This window comes from Chelmon rostratus, chromosome 18 (assembly GCF_017976325.1).
Source record: "Chelmon rostratus isolate fCheRos1 chromosome 18, fCheRos1.pri, whole genome shotgun sequence".
NCBI lineage: Eukaryota > Metazoa > Chordata > Actinopteri > Chaetodontiformes > Chaetodontidae > Chelmon > Chelmon rostratus.
The window spans coordinates 20083897-20106224 of record NC_055675.1 but is presented as its reverse complement, the minus strand read 5'-3'; the positions used below and the strand labels follow the sequence as shown (position 1 = coordinate 20106224).

General features: G+C 43.0%; 1 protein-coding gene across 3 annotated transcripts in view; it reads left to right on the top strand.

Moving 5' to 3' along the window:
• adgrg6 (adhesion G protein-coupled receptor G6) overlaps positions 1-22328 on the top strand; it is a 101705-nt gene that overhangs the window by 11746 nt on the left and 67631 nt on the right. For 2 of the 3 annotated variants that reach the window (XM_041958290.1, XM_041958291.1), the window contains exons 2-3: positions 1262-1353; positions 21340-21687. In XM_041958290.1, the coding sequence (XP_041814224.1) occupies positions 1262-1353; positions 21340-21687 (440 nt within the window). The remainder of the gene's footprint in view (positions 1-1261; positions 1354-21339; positions 21688-22328) is intronic. The other variant, XM_041958292.1, reaches the window with a different exon arrangement.

Genomic DNA, 22328 nt, shown 5'->3' with positions numbered 1-22328 from the left:
TGGAAATGAATGTACGTCAATGTGATGTCCTCTGAAGTTATGGAAACTTGACTGTGTGTGTGTTTGTAATTAAAATATAAAGATGAGGAAGAGTATGACGCTGCTCTGACCTCGTCTGACCTGCTCTGAAACACGGAAGGATTTACAGCTGAACTAAAGTCTGTTTTGTAAATGTCGTCGTGTGTGATTTAGGGCTGCAGCCGACGATTCTTTTTGTTACTGATTAATACGTTGCTTCGTTTTTATGATTAATTGAGCAATTGTTTAGTTTCTAAGAAGCCATAAAACTGTGAGAAGTTCACACGTTCTCATCAGGTGACGTCCTCATTTTGCTTTTGTTTGAGCAGAACGCAAAAATACCAAAGGACAGAAAAAAAGAAGCAAATCTTTACACTGAAGAAGCTGCAACTGCAAGTGGCGGTTTTTACATGAATGCATTGAGCAAAGGTCTGCACACTGTTCTATGAAGTATATTCTGAATTATATCAGATGATCTAACAGCCAGGTGTGTCCTTTAGGGTGGTGCAGGAGTCACATCCCGTCGATCTTTTAACATTAACTGCACTGTGCAGACGTTGCTGCAAGCGACAACTTCTGTTTCTGCCGGGCAGCGGAACTGGAAGAAGGCTGCAGAGTAGATGAAGAACACTTTGTTTTCTAAAGAATAAACATTTACATCACAGCAATCATGAAGTTCATCCTCCTGCACGTTATTATTCCGCTGATGATCACCAGCAGCACAGCCTCACGCTGACCGAATAGGTCGATAGCCAGTGACTCCCAAAACATCAGGAGCTGGAGTGTCTGTTACCTTCTAACAACATTATCATCACCTGATGGAGTCATTTGATTGGCTCTCTGGGGGCTTTATCCTCTGAGCTGAAGGTGTGTGTGATCCCTGGTCACTCGTTTGTACTGTGGCTAGTGGGCATAACACACACACACACACAGCTGCTAGCATGCTGGAGATTCTTGCAGCTGTTTCCATGTGTTTTTTATTTAATATGAAAATGAAAATAATTTGCTCTTTTTCTAACTTTTTCAGGAAGCTCACAGATATTAAACAGCTGAGACGTTGAGGGTTCATGGTGGCCACTTGCTTGTCAGTTTGCATGAGAAATCAAAGTGTGTCCAGCACTTCAGTGTCAGCAGGCAGCACAAACAAGCTACAAATATCTTGATAGCTGCTGTGAAAACCACAAGACGGCCATATTGTTCTGTGTTGCACTGACCGATGTCCCTCCCCCCTCTGCTCCTGCAGGGAGTCCTGTCCAGGCGGCGGAGGAGCAGGAAGGTGGAGGCTCCGTCACGTCGTCCCGGTCGTCCTGCTGTGGATGACTCTGCACAGGCACGGTAGGAACTGGCTCGGCCACCATGTGCTCTCTCTCCTCTACAACAGGAAGTGTCAGGGCAGATGGATTCAAGGTCTTTAAGCGAGGAAAAGACAAACAAGTTGCTCTCACAGCTGTGAAACCCACGAAGAAGAGTCAGTCTGTCCGGCAGAGACTTTAACTTCACACTACCTGAGATTTAACCGAGATGGACTGAAAATCCATATCACACTCCTTCATACACACATGACTGGCCTCAGACCAAAAACTCTCCCAGAGAAGCTTGAACACCACAAACATTAAGGCTATGTTAGCATGTTGCTGCTAAAGTTGCAGCTAATTAGACCGATTTTTATTTAGAGACACTTTGCTTTAAGGAGGCACAATAGATAAGTTCAGGAAAAGACGTGAAGAAAGAGGACGCAAGTAGAAAAAAACAAACACACCTGCTGTGCAACAGCAACCTGAAGTCCCTGGATGTGGCCCTCCTCGTGTTCTGCATGCGTGCATTCATCCGCAGCGCCACCTACAGCATCGGAGAGCGATAGCAACTCCTGCACAGTCCTGGGTGCGACTTGCAGGAGTGCGGACATGTATACCGCATGTGGTGGTGTGGTTCAGGGTTAAACACGTAGTCGCGATGTCATGGGGTCGCGGTCAGGGAACATTTTATTGAGGCGGATGGTTTGTGGTGTTGCACAAGGCGGCAAACAATATGCACAAACAACACACACACACACAGAGAGCTACCATTAATCACCATCATACTGTCAGACAGAACTACAAACCCGACAACCGCAGAAATCAATCACAGTTTTCGGTTATTATTTCCTAGAAAATAAACAGCTGTGAGAGCAAATGAAGAAAAGCTGAAACCATCCTCTGACTAAATGAAATAATAAAATCCTCTGTAGCCCTCAGTTAGACGAGAAGCAGAGCTGCGAACGAATTACCATTAATTAGATGTAAGAATTTTAGTGCCCAAAGTCTGTTTCATTATCTGAAGATACTGAGATACATCTAATTCAAACTGAATGAGAGTCATTTCCTTCATTCAAAGCGGCCGTGAGGCATTAAAGGCATATTATGAGCCTGTAATCATTGTATTAATGATTTCACTGCGGCTGTGAAATGCAGAAAGTTGAATATTTTACAGGGCAGCTGTGCTTTTGATGACAGAATGTAAATTTAATCATCAGTGCTTGCGAGAGGACCCCTCTCTAATTCGACTGATGAGATTAGAAAGCGGCTGGATGATATGAAGCGATGGAGCTCTTTTGTTAAACGCTGTTTTTAAATGTTTTCTTTTCGCGCTGACTTCCATGTGTTTGCCTTCGATCATGCTCTGTTTTTCATGTCATTCATGTTTTCCGTTTTGTGTTTTCAAGCCGTTGGGAAAAAAATGTTGCATTTCTGACTTGATGAGAAAGTTGAGGGAGTTTCGTATTGAAGTTTCCTCATAAAAAATTCATTGGCGACGATCCTTCCAACTTGTTAAAAAGCTCTTTGTGTATTTTTCAAAATATGTTGGAAAACCAGCAGTCGGAGATGCAGCGTTTTCATCTGACAGCAGTGATTTATATGATTTCCATCTTTCATTCGTGTCTTTTCTTCTTCCCATGTTTCCATCTTCCATGCACTTGTTTCCTCTTCGCTTCATCCCACTTCTGTCCTCTTCTCTTTTTTTTTTTTTTGTACTCATATTTTCCATCTCCGTGCCCGAGCACGCCTCGTTTTCTTCATGTCATGTGCTTCCATTAGCAAAACCGCTTGTCATGTTGCAGAAAAAGTCACGACTCTTTCATGAAATCCGCAGTCAGACATTATTTCCATCTGGTTCCTTCTTTCAAGTGCTTTTATTTTGAAGTCATGCTGAAACTTTTGCAGCTCGTCACCAGAATCATACTGAAACGCTTCGATTCATTCCTTTCAAATATTGCCAGAAATTCATCTTCGGCTTCTGTCTTCACTTCTGTTGTTGCGCTGGTGTGAATATAAACATGCCAAAGTACTGCAAGCGGCTGTTGTGTTGTGCTTGTGAATGACGGGTCAAATATGAAGTCAAGTCGGTTTTAATTTATGTAGCTCGATGTCACAAGTCACACTTCACAGCCTGTGCAGCGTTCGACTCCCTCTGTTCTCAGAGACGCACAAAGACGACTGCATCATCAGCACCAGTTCCATAAACTGGTTCGTTCAGTTATTTGTCTGGTGTTCACTTGATTGTTTTATTGGTCTTGTATTGTTCAGCTGTTTGTTTGATTGATCATTTATTCCTTAGTGTGTCCATTTGCGCGACCATTCGTTTGTTCAGTCGATCATCGGATCAGGTTGATCGCCAGTGACTCCCGAACCTCACATATGACACACATGTGCTCCTGCATCGTGTTCATTAATGCGCTGCTCTAACAGACTCCACCCTGCAGGTCCTCCTCATGTTGAACCTGCTGCAGGGATTTGCTCCCATTCGGACACAGGAGCATCAGTGGGGTCCAGCAGTGATGTGGGGTGATGGTGTTGGACGGGCCTTAGGTCAATTCTTCCACACCGAACTGGGAAAAGCCTTTTTTCTGGAGCTGGTTTTGTGTTTGGTGACATTGTCATGAGGAAACAGAAAGGAGGTTAACACAGTCTGTTGGACACTTTCTTTTGGCCATATAGTGTATTAAAATGAGTGCTGAGAGCGAGGAAAGAGACAGACGGTGGAGAGAGAGAGAGAGATGGTAGAGGGAGAGAAGGAGAGAGAGAGAGAGATGGTAGAGGGAGAGAAGGAGAGAGAGAGATGGTAGAGGGAGAGAAGGAGAGAGAGAGATGGTAGAGAGAGAGAAGGAGATAATGTATTTTCCATACCCAACCAGCAGCCTCAGGCCAAACCAAGTGGTTCACACACACTCGTAAAGTTCCCAGCAGTACGAAACCACAGCACACACACACACACACACACACAGAGAGAGAGAGAGAGAGAGAGAGAGAGAGAGAGAGAGAGAGAGAGAGAGAGAGAGTGGTTAGCGGTCCGTTTCTGGTGACAAGAACTCAACATGTGTGTGTGTGTGTGTGTTGTTGTTGATCAGTAGATAAACTGCATGTTTGAACAGAACAAGATCAGGAAGGTGTAAATGTTTGAGAGAGAGAGAGAGGGAGAGAGAGAGAAGGGAGAGAGAGACATAAGGTTTGACTGTAGAAACTCAGTAACTCGAGTATTTTCCACTCAGACTGATCTGAAGGGGTTTTGGTCTCTTCATATTAATATTTCTCAGAGTGCAGACGTGTGTGTCGGCTGGTTTGTGTGTGCGCGTTATTATAATCATTATTGTCATTATTGGATACATGCATGAGAGTGTCTTTAGTGTTAAAATATCGTGCAGCATTTGTAAATATCTTGTTTTTATGTCCGAGAGAATAGGCTGTTTCTGATAAAATCATCTCAGTACGCCCTCTGCTGGCGATCCGCTGCACTGGTTTTGACTTGTGTTTGACGCTCTACCAGGTGAGCTACCTGCCTGCACCATGTTGCTTTAAGCCAGTAGGATGCTTCACTTCAAACAGCACCTGGCTAGCGTGGTTTAAGTACAAGCAATCGTATTTCTCTGAGGAAAAAGGTGGTTTAAGAACAAGAAAAGCTCACCTAATGAGGACTACCAGCTACTGTTAGCAGCTGTTAGCAGCTTCTCTAACGCCCGAAGTGTAATAAGTATGTCTGAACTGTTTTTTTAGCTCTCAGTATCTGTCACCATGTCACTGTTTTACTGACTTTGTTTTGCACTAATAGCTGACTTGAACAGCTTGTATATGAGTGTTTGCCATTCTTATAAATAACAGGATGCACTATCAGGTCATAAATAATTCATATCGGCTGAACGGAATTGAAAGTGTCGTCATTAAAATATCCAGAACGAGTCGGTGTGAATTGTCTGTTGACCTCGGCTGGCAGGTGGAGGTAGTCTGTGATATTTACTCAAACACTAATGTGACGCTAGCTCGGACGCAGACTGCGGGAACAAATTTAATGGCCGTGCTGCCTCTGTCTGGCCTAACATCCATTAAAATGCACTTTTTGAGATTTTAATAAAGATGTTAGCGGTTCTAGTGGAACTCTTGATCATGCGTATTAGCAAAAAAGAAATGGTGGCTGTTTTTCCCATGATGCACGTCCACGTGAGCACTGTAGCAATTTAAACTTTATTCTTACTGCAGCTTTAACACTCCGTTGCCATGGATTAAAGTGTTTACCTGTAAATTCATGTTTCTGGTTTCTGAAAGAACTCTTGTCCAGGTGTGATTAACTGAAGAATCCTACAGGTGGATGCTGCTGCTGTTCCCTGATCAGTTGTACTTTAGTTTCCTGTTATTGACACTGTTGTAATAAACATTATCAGCAGTGAGCAGCTATGATTTATAGGCTGTGATAAATGAGAAATGCTGATTGAATGTCAGGTGTATATGCAAAAACACAGAATATTAAAGACACGGCGCCTCTGTTCGCCTGTTCGAGGAGGACCGATCATTTCACGGCTCTTTATCTCGATGCGTGGCAGCAGAGGTGGACAGAGGGGACGTTCGTGGGGACAGACTGAGGTGGATTTTTCCGGTTTGACACATTGAGTCTTAATGTGGGACAGGCTGAAGTTGATTTAGACTGACACAGAGAGATATTGCGAGAGACTATTGTCAACAGTCGATGATTAAAACTACGCCGGCGGCACCTCATGTCCACGATGAAGTGACATTTAATTCATATTGAAATCATCGGCACTCTGCTATCAGTCCTCCTCCCCCTTAAAGTCATTCCTCCTGAGGGAGAGGGGGGACGCTGGGGGGGAGAGAGAGAGGACAGGGAGGGTCCGTCATACATATTTCACAACATTAGGTGGGCGAGGATGATCTTATCAGCCATCATCGCTCTTCTTCTCGTCATTTCTTTGTTTTCTCTGACAGTTTGATTTTCTCCTTGTTTGTCTCCTCTTGTTTCTCCTCAGTTTTCTTCTCCTCTTTGATTATCTTCACTCGTTATTTCCCCTTTTTTTCTCCTCCTCATTGCATTAAACTTGTAACCTGCCCAAAGTTTTTCTCTTGTCTTCTGTTTTTCTCTCCATCTGTTCTTCTTTTTCATCTCTGTTTTCCTGTTTTACACTCAGAGAAGCGTATTGATCTTGAATATCACCCTCCTGTTCAGCTTATGTATTGATCAGTCCACTTAGCTTTCAGGATCACAGGTCACAATATTTGACAGTTGTTACAAGAGAGTGTTGTCGTCACCGTGAAGTTGCCAAGCAACAGCGGAGACTCCACAAAGTTCATTATGTACGTAAACCCCACGTAACTTGTTGATTTTAGATGTTTGGATTACAGCCAGGCTAGCTGTTTCCCCCATTTCCAGTCTTGGTGCTAAGCTAAGCTAACGGGCTGCTCGCTCTATAGCTTTATATTTGGCTTGAAGTGATGAGATTGGTATCGATTTTCCCATCTAACTCTCAGCAAGATAGACAATGAATGTGAGCCCCAGCCTGTTGGTTAAACCCAGCAGAGATCACAGGGAGGTCGGTACGTGAAAGTGGGCAGCAGAAACTGGTTTGGCACGAAAATCACATCAAAACAAGGTTGTAGAAAAAAGGATCAAACAGGCTAATTTAGATCATTTCATCAGTTAATTTCTGAATTTCACCCATTGAAACAAAGCAGAAACATCACTTACAAAGAATGAAACTTAAAGATAAACCAACGATGAGGATCAACAACCTTTATTTGTACAGCCTGAAGTCTTCTGACACAAAATCTACAACTTGTTTTTCTCTCTTTTATTAAAAGGCAGATGAAGCAGTTGTCCTTCGCTTTTCCACACATTTTGTAAAAGAAGCTAATAGAAAGCTCAGCCGAGGACGCCGAAGCAGCTCCTGCTTTGTGTTTGTGTGCTTGAGCAGCTTTTCTCTGCCCCAGAAACCATCAGGTAATCATTTTAATCAACGTACTGCAAAGCGAAATGTTTCATTGTGCTGTGGCGTGACCTCCCCTCTCCTGAATACTGACTAAAAGCGCCGTTTGAAATTAGATGCATCAACTTGAAGGCGCACTTTAATATACAACACGTCATCGTGCTGTTGTATTAAACACAAACAAGGCACCACTTTGTCCCATCCGCTGATTCTTCATCATTCCTCTCCTCCCCTCTTCGGTCATCTCTGCCTCTTACCTCCTCCCCCCTCGGATGCCACTCTCAATTATCTCCTAGTGAAAGACATGAGGATGAGGAGGGGAGGAGCAGAAACACCTGTGAGACTGAGTCAGCGTTCACCTGCAGAGAGAGAGAGATGATCAGAGTTAATTTAAGATGTTGTATCCAGGTGCATCATTACACGTTTGTTCAAATTTAGATGAACAAACAGGAAAGAGAGAAGCACAAAGTCCAAGAACATTATCGTCTGAAATGTTGAAGCATTAAGATTTACCCTCACAGGATCTAAAGCCAGACCTAGACCACAAGGACACTTACCAGAAAACCCTTCTGGTCATATAGTACATCTCAAACTGGAACTCACACTGCAAAAAGTGTCTCCGGGGTCTTCTGAAGAACCACTATACGTGCCGTGACGGTTGAAGCGCCGTGTTAGCGTTTTCTGTGGTTTCTCTGATGCCAACACAGTGTTGTTTATTTCTGAGATGGTCACTGTGTCAGATTCAAGCTGCAGCCTCCAGGCCTGAAGAGCGAAGCCAAAAAACTGCAGCTCATCAAATGGCTCCAAAACAAGTCACTCCCCATAGACCCCCACATTAAAATGCCCAACTTTAAAGAAGAAATAAACATGTTTACAGCCTGGAACAAAAAACTTACCTAATTTCCCCATTCATGCCAACTGTCCTTAGGTGAGTCTTTATACAACGCATTATATAATTATATTAAGGCATAATTATGAGCATAATTATGAGTGGGAATGTAATTTGGTGTATTGCTGCAGACCTGAGGGTGAGAGCCAAATGGTTACAGGTTCACTTAAATGACATTTAACATCATTCCTCTTTTTCTTCATCATGTTTACAGTTGACGAGCGCTCCGTGCTCCTCCTCATTCAGACACGCTCGTCTTTTTGTTGTTGCTATTGTTGTTGTTGTTGGGATGTTGCCTCAGACAACTGCGGCACCACGTCGGTCCAGATCAGTCGGCTTCATACAGAGTCTTTGTGTGAATGAGGGACTGCTGCATTCGACAATTTCTGTAATTTTCCAGAACCAACAGGTCGACGCTCACAGCCGCTTTCCGTGGTTACCGACCTGGTGCGCGGAGGTGTCCAGCTGTCTTTTTATTTGCTTTGTGTGTACAAGTGAGCGCAACCATGAATGCCTTCGTGGAGAGACCATCCTCCACCATTTGTACAAGTCATCGCCTCTTGCCCCTTCTCTCATCTTGCCCGGCTTTTTACCCCGCCTTCGAGTACGGCTGCTGAGAAAGGCGTCCACGTTGGTGGACGACACAGATGTTTTGAGCGTACCTCTGCCTTTATCAGATGATATTGTGTAGTTTGATCCAAGCATGTCATCTGAATAAAACTTTTCGTTCCTAAAGAAGTTGAATCTTGAAATCACACGTGGCCGGCTGTTCTCGATGGAGTCATCGAGCACCGTGAGCGTTTTGATTTGTAAAGATCTTCAAAGGACCTTTGATGTTTTGTCTTGTTTGTAATTCGAAGAAGCTCGTACACTTTCTTAAGGTTTAATTTTCAAGCATGAACCCGATTTCTTTCATCCTGCAGACAGACATTGACCACAAAGACACTCTTACATTTCATCAAGTACAGGGGGCTGTTGTTGTCATTGGGTAGAAACAAGTGTACACAGCACTGTGTGCATCAAACTGTGTTTATGTGGTAGAAAGCAAAAGAAGGGATGAAGAAAGAAAGCAGCGGAGAGATAGCAACAAAGGGCGGAAGGAGAAAGGAATGAATGAGGGAGGAGAGGGGAATGCAAGTCGGAATGTGAGAGAAACGCTAGAAAGGACACAGAGGTGAAAAGAGAGAAGGGCAGGTTGATGGAAGCCAACTAATCTACAGGATTAGTGTCTGAAAAGGGTTTTTTTAGTGTCTCTGTGTCGCTGAAGAATATCAGTGTCACCGAACTCCTTGAGTCGCGCTGAAATGCCAGCAGCACTCTGATAGCCGCTTGGTATGATGATCAGATATGATGCTTGAAAAAAAACGAAGCAAAGTTTAAGTATTTGAAAAATCCTGCCCACCTTTCATAGTCAGCTCGTGTTTCCTGGCACTTGTCTATCACACCTCCTAATTTCAGGGTCACAAGAAAAGCTTTGATCCGTCGTCCGTGAGAGTGCTTTGGCTTTTGCCGTCTCACTTACTGTTAACATCTTATAGAGTTTGCTGATATAATCCTACTATTGTGCGAGCTGTGAATCCTTCCAAGGCTCATGTAAAATGTTGATATGAAGGACCTTCCCGGCTGTAATGGGTCATGGCCGTTTGAGAAGCAACTTCATTTTCCACGTTTCTTTACAGGCATTAGAAAGACGTAGCTGCAAGTTAAAAGGTCCGAACTTTAAGAGGTAGTGTTTTCATGGAAATATATTGCTTTCATATTGTTTTGAATTTGTTATATTGTGTTTTGGTCATTCTGTGCAATATTAGAAAGATTACCCTTCTTTAGCCTTTTGAAGATTAACTTGTCTGCTTGTGGCATAATGGTTGTACTTCATAGCTCACAGTGAATGATGGTGAAGCACAGAATCCAGGCAGCTTTTTTCTATACCCACTTATCCTGTTCAGGGTTGCAGGATGGCTGCAAGCTGCCGTGATCCTCCGTGATTTTGGCGAAGGGTGCACACACGTAGACCCGGATGGGTGTTTGAGACTGGAAAGACTTGTATTCTCGTATTCAGACTGACGATGCTCGTGATTGCAGTTTGTTTTTTCAAAGTACTGGGCTTTGATAACATAGCATGTGTTAATCAGATTTTAGTTATATTATCTTGAATGACGAACTTTAGATGATAATGTGAATGACTTTATATAGCATCATGTTTATGTATTTTATAGCATAAACCAAGTTCATAGACATTTTAAGCATCAGTGAAGTCGATCTCTCAGCACACACAGCTGCCATTAACATGTATTTATCAGCTCAGCAGCTCGGTAATGATTGCTAGTTAGCAAGGTGTTTATGAGCTGCAATCAAATTTCAATTGTCTGATCACAGAAACAGAAAAATATGTAAATGAAGTATTTGGTGATCAGCCAAGTCAGATACGAAACCTTCCCTGATGGATGGTAGACGGAATAAGACGGAATAAATACACATCCTTCACTTTAATGATTGCAGCTTCAGTTAACAGCAGAAGTTTGGGTTGTAGCTCACGTGCCCACATGTCGAGGTTCTTGTGAACGCTGGTTTTAATGTTCTGTGTGGGGACTGCTGCGGGAAACAAGCCTCTTCATTTCAGCAGCGTTTTCAGCAGCCGGCTCATCCCAAACTTTCATCAGTCACGTCTCTCATTTTACCAGCTGTCCTGTTGAATAGGGCTGTACAAAGTGGATAATAGACAACCAGCAACCACCTTTCCCAAAACACCAGTCCATTTCATCACTTTAGACCTTAGATAACTGACTTGTAGACACTGAAACAGTGTTAAACACACTGTAAGCAAGTTCTTTTTCTATATGGTCGAACTTCTTAACCCCCTTGACTTGGTACACGTATTAAAAAATGGATGGAATTACTGCAGAGTTTCTCCAGAAATGCCTATTTTCTCCTTTCTGTTTTGTTAATTTCTGATTTTTTTTTTTTTTTTTTTTGCTTTCTCCAGAGGTCGTGAAAAACAACACACTAATCTGTTGCAAGATGTTAGGGGTAGCAAGCAAAAAAAAATATTTGCACAAAGTTGAATTGTTCTCCTGACGAAGCTCCACTGGGCGTCTTTCAGTCTATGAGTAGTTAAAAGGCAGAATGTTTTCAAGGATCAGTTCACAATAAATGGCGCAGGGAAGTTTCAGTAAATATGTGGTGAATTAGCAGAATGCCCTTTGATTGAACTGAATTCATTAGTCGGTTGACAAAAGCCAAATCAATGGCAATTTTGTGCTGGTTAAAACTGAATTAAATTAATTAGCTTTGGATTTCTGGCTCTCTGAGCAATTTGAAGGTATTGTCGCTCGGGTAATTTAATTTGACAGTTACTAAACAAAACAATTAACTCGTTAAGAATGACTTTGATTGATTGATAATGAATAGGCCTATAATGAGTAGTAGCTGCCCTGTTATTGAGCAAGCTGTGGCAAACAGTACGAGTTTGTGGTTACTGTTGAGGAGGGTCCTTATTAAAAAAGAGCCCAGTCAGCCTGCCATGAGTAAATGCATTGGTTCATTTTTGCTCAGTCAACCTTGTTTTGAGGACCAAACGGTTAAGAAAAGGGTCCAGCTTTGCTCTGTTAGCATGTCAAACCCTCAATTACTCACTGCTACTGTGGACTCAAATAACATTACTCTAATTTGATTATATATATTTCCTGCCCTCTGTAAAATTGTGTGGAATTATAAAGATGAAGAGACATTGGACAGCGCTATACTTTAATGATTTGCGGATTTACTATGTCCCCATAAGGGAGGCGAGTCCTCACAATGTGTAAACAGAGTTATGTCCCCACAACGTCAGTAATACTTGTCCACAAACACACACACCAGGTCGAAGTAGCGCTAGTAATTAGCAGCTCCACACACACACACACACACACAGCCTCATTAGTTTCAGCCTCTGAGCCTGCTGACATGCCTCACACATTAAATGAAATGAAATGAATGTTGATAATTAAAGCAACATGTTGTTTGTATGAAATCGTCGTGCGTCGTGTCACAGGACTTTTCAGGTGTCAGGAAATGTTGGAGGGTGAATTACCTCAAGCAAATGAAAGTGGGACACGCATACACACACACACACGCACACAGAAGCTTGTAAAACAGCAGGCCATCCCAGTAGCCTCAGCCCAAACTGATCTCACCTCGCACTTTAAACAAAACTGCCATGCACACACATGCTAAGAAAACACACGCACACACACATTGAGACTCAGTGAAGTGTTTGTTGAGTCGTCTGTGAAGAGAGTTTGGTCATAGTTTTATTGAAGCACAAACACACAATGACTCACTGATGATGTTGTTTTGTACAGTTGCTGCAGACGTCTGCACACACGAGTTACTGGCAGTATGAATTAGCTACCTTGATATTTTGGTCTTCCCCAAATGTAAAATATGTGCTGTAAATTTTGCTTTCTTCATTTGCCAAATGACATTTCAGTGTCTTTAGTCTGTACATTGATCTTACACATGAACACGTTAATAACATTTGGGATCTGGGACTTCTATAAGTGTCATTATGAGTTAGGTTTTTAAAAGCTGAAGGCTTTAAAGTGGAAGTTTGATGTTCAATTTTCAGTCCCAGGAAGGATTTTCGTGTGAGAGCAGAGCAAATGTGTGTGTGAGTGTGTATTATTTAGTACAGCAGATTTACCGTGTGCAGCTTTCGACTGAAGGCGTGTCATTTTATAAAGACCCAGTTTCACTTTGCGTCATCTTTTTAAACATAAGACTTCAAAATGTGTTTCCTTCAGACATTTAAAGTTAGAAACAAGCTTGTTTTTTCATTGTAATCTGAACATATGAACAGATGTTGATCGTTTTAATTGTCTGCTAAGCACTAAAATGTTTTGTACAGTGGAGATTAATGGGTTAGTCAATCATAACCTGAGTAACAGCAAGGTTGCTTTCACCTTGTATCATCAGCATTGTCACCGTCAGGCTTCCAGGACTTGAGTCTGGAATGTTTTCTAACTCGCCCCAAATCTTTCTGAGAGAGGAAAAAATCTGTAATCATCACAAAATGTAAGTAATTGAATTCCCGACCACCCCGGACCCTTGCTGCTGCATGTTTGTGAATGTAGAGAGGCTGAGGGAGTGGGTGGGGTGAGGTAATGTCGCCTTCTATACAAGCTCAGTCAATCTACAGCCCTCTCTTGGCATGGCCGCACGGTGTGCAATGCTGCTTCTGCTCATAATTATGTTGCGGTGAAACTTAATCACTTCCTGGATTATGTTCAGAGACAGCGATGCTTTGATTGAATGAAACACATTAACGTACCAGGCTGGAGTTGCAGGGAGGTTGTTGGGTGGACATACAAAGTGCAAGACTCTGAATCCAGAATCCAGGGTCCAGACTCCTGTCCATGGTCAGGTTTAGGCATCAAATCATTTTGGCTAAGGTGAGGGAAAGACAGTGTCTCAAGTCACTGTTGACTCTTCCTCTGTTGTGCTGCCAGTGCCTGAACATAACTATTAAAAAAACTGAATAAAACTGCAGTACCCACGAGTGCCTAGTGTATTGCAGATTGCCTGTTTTGGTGGAAAACAACTGAAATATGCTGTCAGTAATCAATTTTTCATTCATTTTCAACATGTTTGCAACTTACTATGTACATTAATTAGCAACATTTCCTCATTAGTTAAACATAATTCGGTTGGCATTACGTTTCCTTCAAAACCGATTTGCTGTTGTAAATTAGTTGTATATAAAAGTCATCCCTTAGAGACAGGCTGCACAGTAACAGTTTCAACACAAAACCAAAAAGGTAACATATCAACGAAGTGACTGTACTGGCCCTGGATTTGACAGCCACTGGTTTGTTGACTCATGTAGCAGCGAACCCTAAACATTTCAGTGATATCTGCTGCTGGTGCAATCTGACTTTCTTGCCGGAGACCGTGGCTCAGCATTTTGTCATGTAGGCATGAGTTAAAGGAAACAGAAAACTATGGGAGCTGGTACCACAGTTTGGAGAAAAGTGAGGTGGCCAAAACCACCTGATATTCCTTTAATGGTTGTACGAATAAACAGTTTTTAAATTCAATGTACTGTCATCAAGCTGCTGGTTTATTTTATTTGTACAACACAAAGCGGCAGACATGACAGCAGCCAAATAAACACTGATGCCACAGGTTTGAGAATTGTGTCCAGAGCAAATACATTAACATTAATTGTAATGTTTAGTGTTTGCACAATGCGGTATAATAAAATGATATATCGGTCCAGGCAGAACAACAGGGACAACCCCCAAATAAATTGCTGTGGGCTCTGTGGCTACACACACCCTGACCTCGGCCCCAAATGGTCTGGGCCCCAGACCTCGTTGACTCCTAGAACACCCCTGCCTTGTGTCGTCACTGAAGGAGTCCTGTGCTGCGTCGGCGTGTACATTCACTCATTCACTACGACTGCCAAGTTCCTTCTCTCTCAGCCAGCAGCAACAGAAAACACAAGCAGCCCAAACTGACCAATCACACTTCTTTGTTGCCTCCATGTGGTGTCACTGTCGCCACCATAGCCCCAACATGTAGCCGAAGAGGCGGGCACCAGCTGAAGTTCAGCTGCACAGCTGCTGTATCACCTCATCGCTCAACACCGAAGCATAAATGCAGCTGAAGTGGTGTGAAGTTGTTACAGCGCCACAGCATGTTTCAGGGTTGCGGACGGGTGGATGGTCGGTCAACAGACTTCAAAACAGGGCACTGCTGCTCATTTTTGGGCGCCGAACGTCGGTTTCTTTTCTCAACGAAGGCATGTTGTGCCAAACCTCAGCCAAAGAAGTGTCAGAAAAACTGTCACATAAATCAGTTTTGTAAAAGTTCTGGAAGACGCTGATATTAATGTTGTCAGAGCAGAAAACAGATTTTGTTGTTTAATTATAGCACTTGAAGCATATTTAATGAAGAGGTGAATTTGCATGATTCTTGCATTTTTTTGGGTTGGATCCACATAGTTGAAGCACTTATTGAAGGTGGATGAAAGCGTCGGCTAAAGACGTGTTAATTTAGAGGACTCAAAGTTTTCCCCATATTTTCCTTTTCATTCGTTTGCCTTTTGGTCCTTTAATCTCTTTCTGTTTAATTTAATTTCCTTTCCTCCATTACCTTTCTCTGCTTTCCTTTCCCAAATCTTTGTCTTTCTTTCCCTCAATGTTCTTCTCTTGTTCCCAAATATTTTCCTTTCCTCTTCCTCATATCTTCTCTATTTGTCTCATTTCCTTTCTCCTCATGATGACCCAGAACACGGCTCAGGGAGTATAAATATAAGCTAATAAACAAATGATCTAGTCTTCATTTGTATTTCATCAGCATAATCTGCTGATAAATTGAGGCTTCATCACACATTCTGTAAATAAATTCAATTTCATTCAATTTGATTTGGCTTTGATTTTTGCTGCAATCCAATTAACACACACATGCTGAAATGTATCTCAGTCCACAGAGGAAACTCAATACCGTCAGGGCCATAAAACATTAACATCGCAAATTAATTCCTTAACGGTGGAAATGTCTTCATTGACTCTGTGACAAACCGCCGCCCTCGCACTGCCAAAACCATCCACCCATCTAAATGTAAATGTGTGCGTCGGTGCCAGCAGTAATCCTGCAGTCATTACACACTCACATGTTATTAATGATTCCTCCTGTTCAAGAGGAAATATACAGTTTCTATCCTCTCTCTCTCCCTGTCTGTGGTAATGTCTCGCTCTCCCTTCTCTCTGCATTACTTAGCAGACCAGCAGCAGCGCATTTTTCCATCAACGAGCGAGGAAGAAGCTCTAAAGGTTTATATTGGATTTGATTAGCAGCGCTGAAGGTGACATATCGCTGTAGAGAGGCAGAGAGAGAGGAAGCCATTAAGGTGCCACTGTTGAATTAACACCTTTGAAATGGCTGCACTGAATGCAATGTAAACAGGTGGAGAGGAGAGGGAAGGACGGTAAACAGGAAGATCAAGAAGCACAGTGCACAGAGTAAAAGGAAGTGCAGTACATCTCTGTGAAATGTAGTAAAAGAGCCATATTTCAAAGGTGTATCTCTAATACATCAGTTTCTCAGTAACACGTCCATCATCCTGTTGTTTTAACTCCGATCTGAGCAAATTGTTGTGAAAACAATCTCCTCACACATTTGGTTATGGGCATAGTCTGTTTGCATCACTGGACTTCCTCCTTGGCGTTATTTTTTCACACACACACACATGCTTGTACTTCTGACCTCATGGGGACCCTGACTTTAACCATCACAACCAGCCTAACCGAACCGTAAGCTAAACCTAATTCTAACCCAAATCTTTACCTTCAAACAGCCCTTAGAAGGTCTGTCTGAAAGTGAGGAGCAGCCAAAATGTCCTCACTTTCCAAAGAAATGTCCTCACAAGTCAGATTGGTTCTCACAAAGACAGCTATGCAAGAAATACACACACACACGCACACACACACACACAACCTGTCTGGTGTGTTTGTATCAGGTGTTATCAGCTGCACAGAGGAATGTCATCACCATTATGAAAGCAGAGCAGAGAGAAAAGAGGAAGGCTGTGATAGATTTTAATTATATCTCCACTGTGCAACAAAGTTACGACAGAGCAACTGATGCAGAAGAAATTGTAATTATATGTTATTTGCATGGTGAAGTGTTAGACATTACTGCTGCGTGTTTCTGTCTGAAAATCAACAGTAGAGGATAAACTTGGTAAATATGTCAGTTATCTGCAGCAGATTGAGCATCTGTTTGAGGCAGCAATGTGGCCCAAAGGAGGAGAGACAATACCCTGACGCTGGTGTAAAAGTAGAATAATCTGCCATCAAGAAGCGATGCTGTCTTTAAGCTCATACTCGTGTTGTTGGTGATGTTCAGAGTTGCAGCTGAGGTTTGTGCTCCAGTCTCTGGAGAAAATCTTGGTATTTCAGCCGTCAGATTTGCATGAGCAGCAAAGAGGAAGCTGTTTGGTTGTTTTAATGGATTTGCATTGCAAAGCGTTGATTTGCTTTCACTGTGTAATGCTAAAGAAACAGTAATGTTCAGTGGCTAATGGAGGACAGATGAAAGATAATTGCAGCTCTGGCAGCACTGCCCCTGTGTGCTGTAGTAATGCAGAACAGACGATGGATAGGAAGAGACTCAGGATGGTGACCCAGCGGCTGTGGTGCTTCCTCCACAGCAGGAGGCGCTAGGAGGAAGATACATGAGGATGTTTAGTTTGCAGAATTCACCAACAGAGAGTCTGTGTGGTGAAAGACACTCGGGATCAAGATAAGAATCAAGTTTTTACACAACTTTCACTGTATACTTTGTTTTTTGGCCCTCGTCTGTTTTTGCATTGCAGCTTTTCTGTCTGCCTTCACAGTGTTTCCGAGGTCAGACGTCTTGTCAGTGAGTGGTCCTCAAAACCAATCAATATAAGGTTGCAAAGGTGCTGACGGATCTAGTGTGTGGTAGGGCCAGAGCATCAGGGAGACCGCATTGTTACCATTCACCACCCAGGTGGATTTCTCAGGATTAAACACCATTCACCAGATTATCTATGAAGTTGTCACTGTGATCAATGCCTGATTTACTGAGGCAGCAGCTCATTACACAGGCAGCCACACAGTATAGCTCTATGCTATTGCTGCTGACTTTACAAAGCCTCAACTGCAGCTGCATTGTGATGATGTGAGTTGTGCATGAAGTCTATTAAATGTCCTCAAGTGATGTCACTCGAGTCAGTATCAGTTGAAGACTACAAGTTTGAAACTGAAAAAAATCTGTCTGTGTGGAGTTAGAGAGAAGTGAGCTGACCAGACCTCTGTAGCTGCTCCTCATCTCTGCTGCGGGCTACAGGCTCCAGGCTATATTAGCCGCTACGAGCATGACGCGCCCCAATCTCCCACTGAGCTGTCAGAGTTGCATTGTGGGTGATATAGGTGTCAGGTTTTTGAAGAGGAATAAGAGTGTGTGGAATAAAAAAGGTGCAAACCGGGGTTCGGCTGCATCAGTTTTCATTCTCTATCCTCAAACAATGTTAGGTGCTAAATTGGGCTGAAGACAAACATCGGACTGATTCTCCTCCAGGTTTCCCGCCGACAACCCACCCGTCAGTTGGGTTTGGTTCTGTTGATCCGGTGGGTCGAAGTCTCACAGCTTCCAGAGCCGGAGTGGAGATGAGAGGATAAAGAGAAACGTGAGGTGGTGCTGCTAGAAACTTGAGAGGCGGCTTTTAAGCTTTTTGGGGGGTGAATTGGATGGCTTCCAACCAAACACACACATACACACAGACGCAGTGTGTTCCCCCCTCTCTCTTGGGGAGTGTAGACTTCTCTTGGGCTACCCCTCCATCTCTCCTGATCCACTGATTTCATTCAGTTTGTAGAGTAAGTAGCTTTGTTTCTGTGTGTCTGTGTGTGTGATAAAGACTGCTAGGAAAGAGCGAGAGAGAAAGCTCGGTATGTGAATCGTGTGGCTGCCTCTAGTTTTTCCATTAGTGGTAAAGAGGAGTTTTGGTGCGTTTTGATGTTGCGTTCAAATGTTCCTGAAATTTCGCGCTGAGCAACTTTAATGGCAGAAGAGGGTTTTAGTTGAGTCTCTCTCTCTCACACACACACACACACACTGAACACCCTCAGAAGGAGTGGAAATGGGTTTGGACTTGAATAGAGGAGTATATGTGTTGTATTCGTGTGTACAGTTGGTGGATGCGTGTGTTTAGCTCATTGAACTGGAAGCGTCATGCTCTTGTTGCTCAGCGAGGAGTTTGTTTTTGCTGATTACAGCAAACTCAGCTTGTCGACCTTTTATTTGTGGGGTTTTTTCAGTTTGCAAATTTCGTTTAAACTCACTAACTTCAAGAAAGCTGGAATTTTAAATTGAAGGAAAAGTCAGCTTGAATTCACAGGCGTTACAGTTCTGCCGCTTTATCTGTATACTCAGTAGGTTCCAACAGTTGCTTCACCAATAAACTGTTGATCAACTGCTGTTCTTGACATGATCATCATCAGCAGATGGAGATTGCTGATGTTCAGATTTCCATTTTTTAATCATCCATGTTTGCATGTTGACAAAAAGTTCAGTCTTTTCTCAAATCTTCCTCTTTGTCAGAGTAGAAACACCTTCCCATGACCAGGTTCTGTGTGTCAGCGGTTCCTGGCGACCTCTGTGCATGTTTCCACGCTGAAGAGAACCACAGTGGTGCGTTGGCCTCCACCCAAACCTGCGTGGTTAGATCAGCAGGAGGAGCTACAAAATCGTCCAAAATCAAATTTCATTGCATAAGTTTAATTGTGGAGTGAAGGATAGGTTACCAAAAATATTTTAAATTAACTATTTAGTGTTAACAAGAAGAAAAAAGAGAGATATTTGGATGTATAAATATCTAAAAACCCTTTTCATGTGCACCAGCAGAATGCAGGATTAGAGATAATTTCCTTTTTTTTTTTCAGTGTTTAAGGGTTAAAAAGGTTGTTGCCTGATGTGCTTAAAGCAGACTAACAGCATCACATTTTACTTCCTGTCTGTTTCGCTGTTCTTCACATCTTTGATTGACAGGTTTTGACAGCTGATTCTTTTCATTTGAGTTCCAGACAGAATCATTAAAGTCTGAAAATATTTAATTATGCGTCAGCCGCTCGTTTTCTAACTTCCCACGAGCAAGGCAGCGGGCAGCCGGTCGCTGAACGAGGTGCAAGTTGATGAATGTGAAGATGTTGCAGCAAAATGTGACAGCAGTGAGCTTTACGTGGATGCGTAAGGGTTAAAACACACATGCTCACACACATGCTGGTGTGTCTGACGTTTCCAGTGCGTTGGCTGTGGTTTTGGCTGTGGCGAAGGCTGAGCCTGAGATCAACGGAGGCCATTGTTACCCCGAGCGAGAGAGACGAACCATTCTTTCCACTTTCCATTTCAGCGCTTGTCTGTTATTATTTTTTTGTGAGGGACGGCTCATCTTTCCAGCTGTTATTGAAAAGGATGAAGGCTAACATGTTTCATGCTACTCGTTCGTTCAGTTAGTTTCTCTGACAAACCAACCTTTTCTATATTTAATGTTTCTATGTACAGAGGAGCTGACAAGGCTCTGCACGTCTCTCTTTTCTTTGACCTGACATTACCCAACAACTCTCAGTCAGAGAATCCTGAACACAACATCACATTAACTTGAATTTTCAGGCTGAATATTGAGTCTCAGCATCAGCAAAGCAGAAAAGAAAATGCGAGTAAGAACCCTGCACATGGCTGCACACTCTGTACTCCCTCTACACATTTTGTGGTTTACACTCCACATACATTTGAAATATTTCATGCTTGTGTTTCACAGATCTCTTGAAAAACGTGACACATCGGCTCTCACTGGTATTTCGTGCCAATGAGAAGCACCAGAGGACTGAAATCTGAAGGGATTCTAAACACATCTGTCCATCCTCTCGACTTTAGATATAGTCACAAGATCAGAGCGCGCACTCTTTCCTTAAAGAGGTGACTTTTTCCTGATCCTGAGCAAGATCATTCTGCATGTGCATGCTTCGTAGTGCTGCAGTTGGTATTTTGTAAAACCTAAAACTTGTAGGTGTTTGAGTCTGATGATTGTGGACTTTGGTCAATGCTGACTCAATAGAAGCGAACATTTGCAGTCCTCTTCTGCCTTAACCAATCAAGCTGCTCTCGGACGCTTGATTGATTGATTGATTGACTCACTCCTCTCTGGGCTGCCTTTCTGAACCTTTCACTAACTGCACGACTTGTCCTGTCTCGTCCTGATTCCCGGAAGATTATTTCTAAACTATTCTTCTGTCTAAAAAGAGTTGGTTTTGTCTTCTGAATCCTAATGGTCTTTGTAACCTTGAACCTTGAAAGCTTTTGTCTTCGTCTTTGTGCTTGAGTCTTTGGCAATAGACAAGGATGCTCTTTACGGCCGACTCAACTGTGTTTGCCCTTGAAATCTACCCACTTGCCTCCTGACTTCTAATGGTAGTAGGTGTTTGCCTCCTTTATCTATGACCTTGTGTCTTGTCTCCTTCCCTTTTTATGGGTCCTATCCTCTTGTCCTCTATTGTTCTGTCTCTTCATGTCCTCGTCTACTAGCGTCTTGTCCTTTGAGTGATATTACCCTACTTTAACGGCTTCGGTGGAGGTTGTCCCTTTTTGAAAGTTCATGAATTTATCATCCTATCATCACCTTCAGTGCTGGGCTGCAGCTCCACGAACTGTAACATGGTGCTGACGGAGGCCCAGGGGGAATTCACGTCACCCTGCTACCCCCAAAAATACCCCAATTCGCAGGCCTGTAAGTGGACCATGCAGGCCCCCGCCGGCTTCATCATCCAGCTCTCCTTCCTTGACTTTGACCTGGAGGAGGCACCGGGCTGCATCTACGACCGGGTCGTGGTGAACACGGGAAACACAGACGTTAAGTTCTGCGGTCTGACGGCCAACGGGCTGACGCTGAACTCGACGGGGAACGTGATGGAGCTGTCCTTTACCTCCGATTTCAGCGTGCAGAAGAGGGGGTTCAGTGTTAGCTTCCGACACGGTAGGTCCAGGCTGACACCAGGGTCCTGTTCTTAACTAATCCAGGCTAACATGCTGTTATCAGGCTGACAATGATCCTGTTGCCATGCAGCTAAAGGACTGGTTTGTTATTTGAACGGGAACATGAATAAGGAGTTGAAACCATGATCAGTACTGAGTGGCTGATTGCTGCTCATGTGATGGCACTTACATCATGCAGGTGTGCAGGGGGAGCAGATCAACACCACATTTCAGGTGTTCCTGCATTGTCACTGCTGTTATTGTGTTTTGCATTTTGACTTCAATTAACCTTCAAATTTTCATGTATAATCATAATTATATCAAGACAACTCACCATCTGACGAGAGAATGAATCGTTGCATCTGAAAATGAGTTCATCCTAAAAACTTGTGTTCATGAGCTGCCAACCAGTCAGAACAACATCACCTCAGCAGCCGGATGCTAATTTAAAGTAAAAGCTAACAACTTTGGTCCAGAGTTGAAGTCTAATATTTGTTGCTGCAGTCGTTTGTCTGAAGATAAGTTTGAAGTTGCACAAACAGCAGACCTCAACACGTGAGTAAGAACGTATGTAAAAGCAGACAAACAGAGACCGTGTGACCTTTGATACAACATTTATTTGAATTGTAAACATCAACTGTG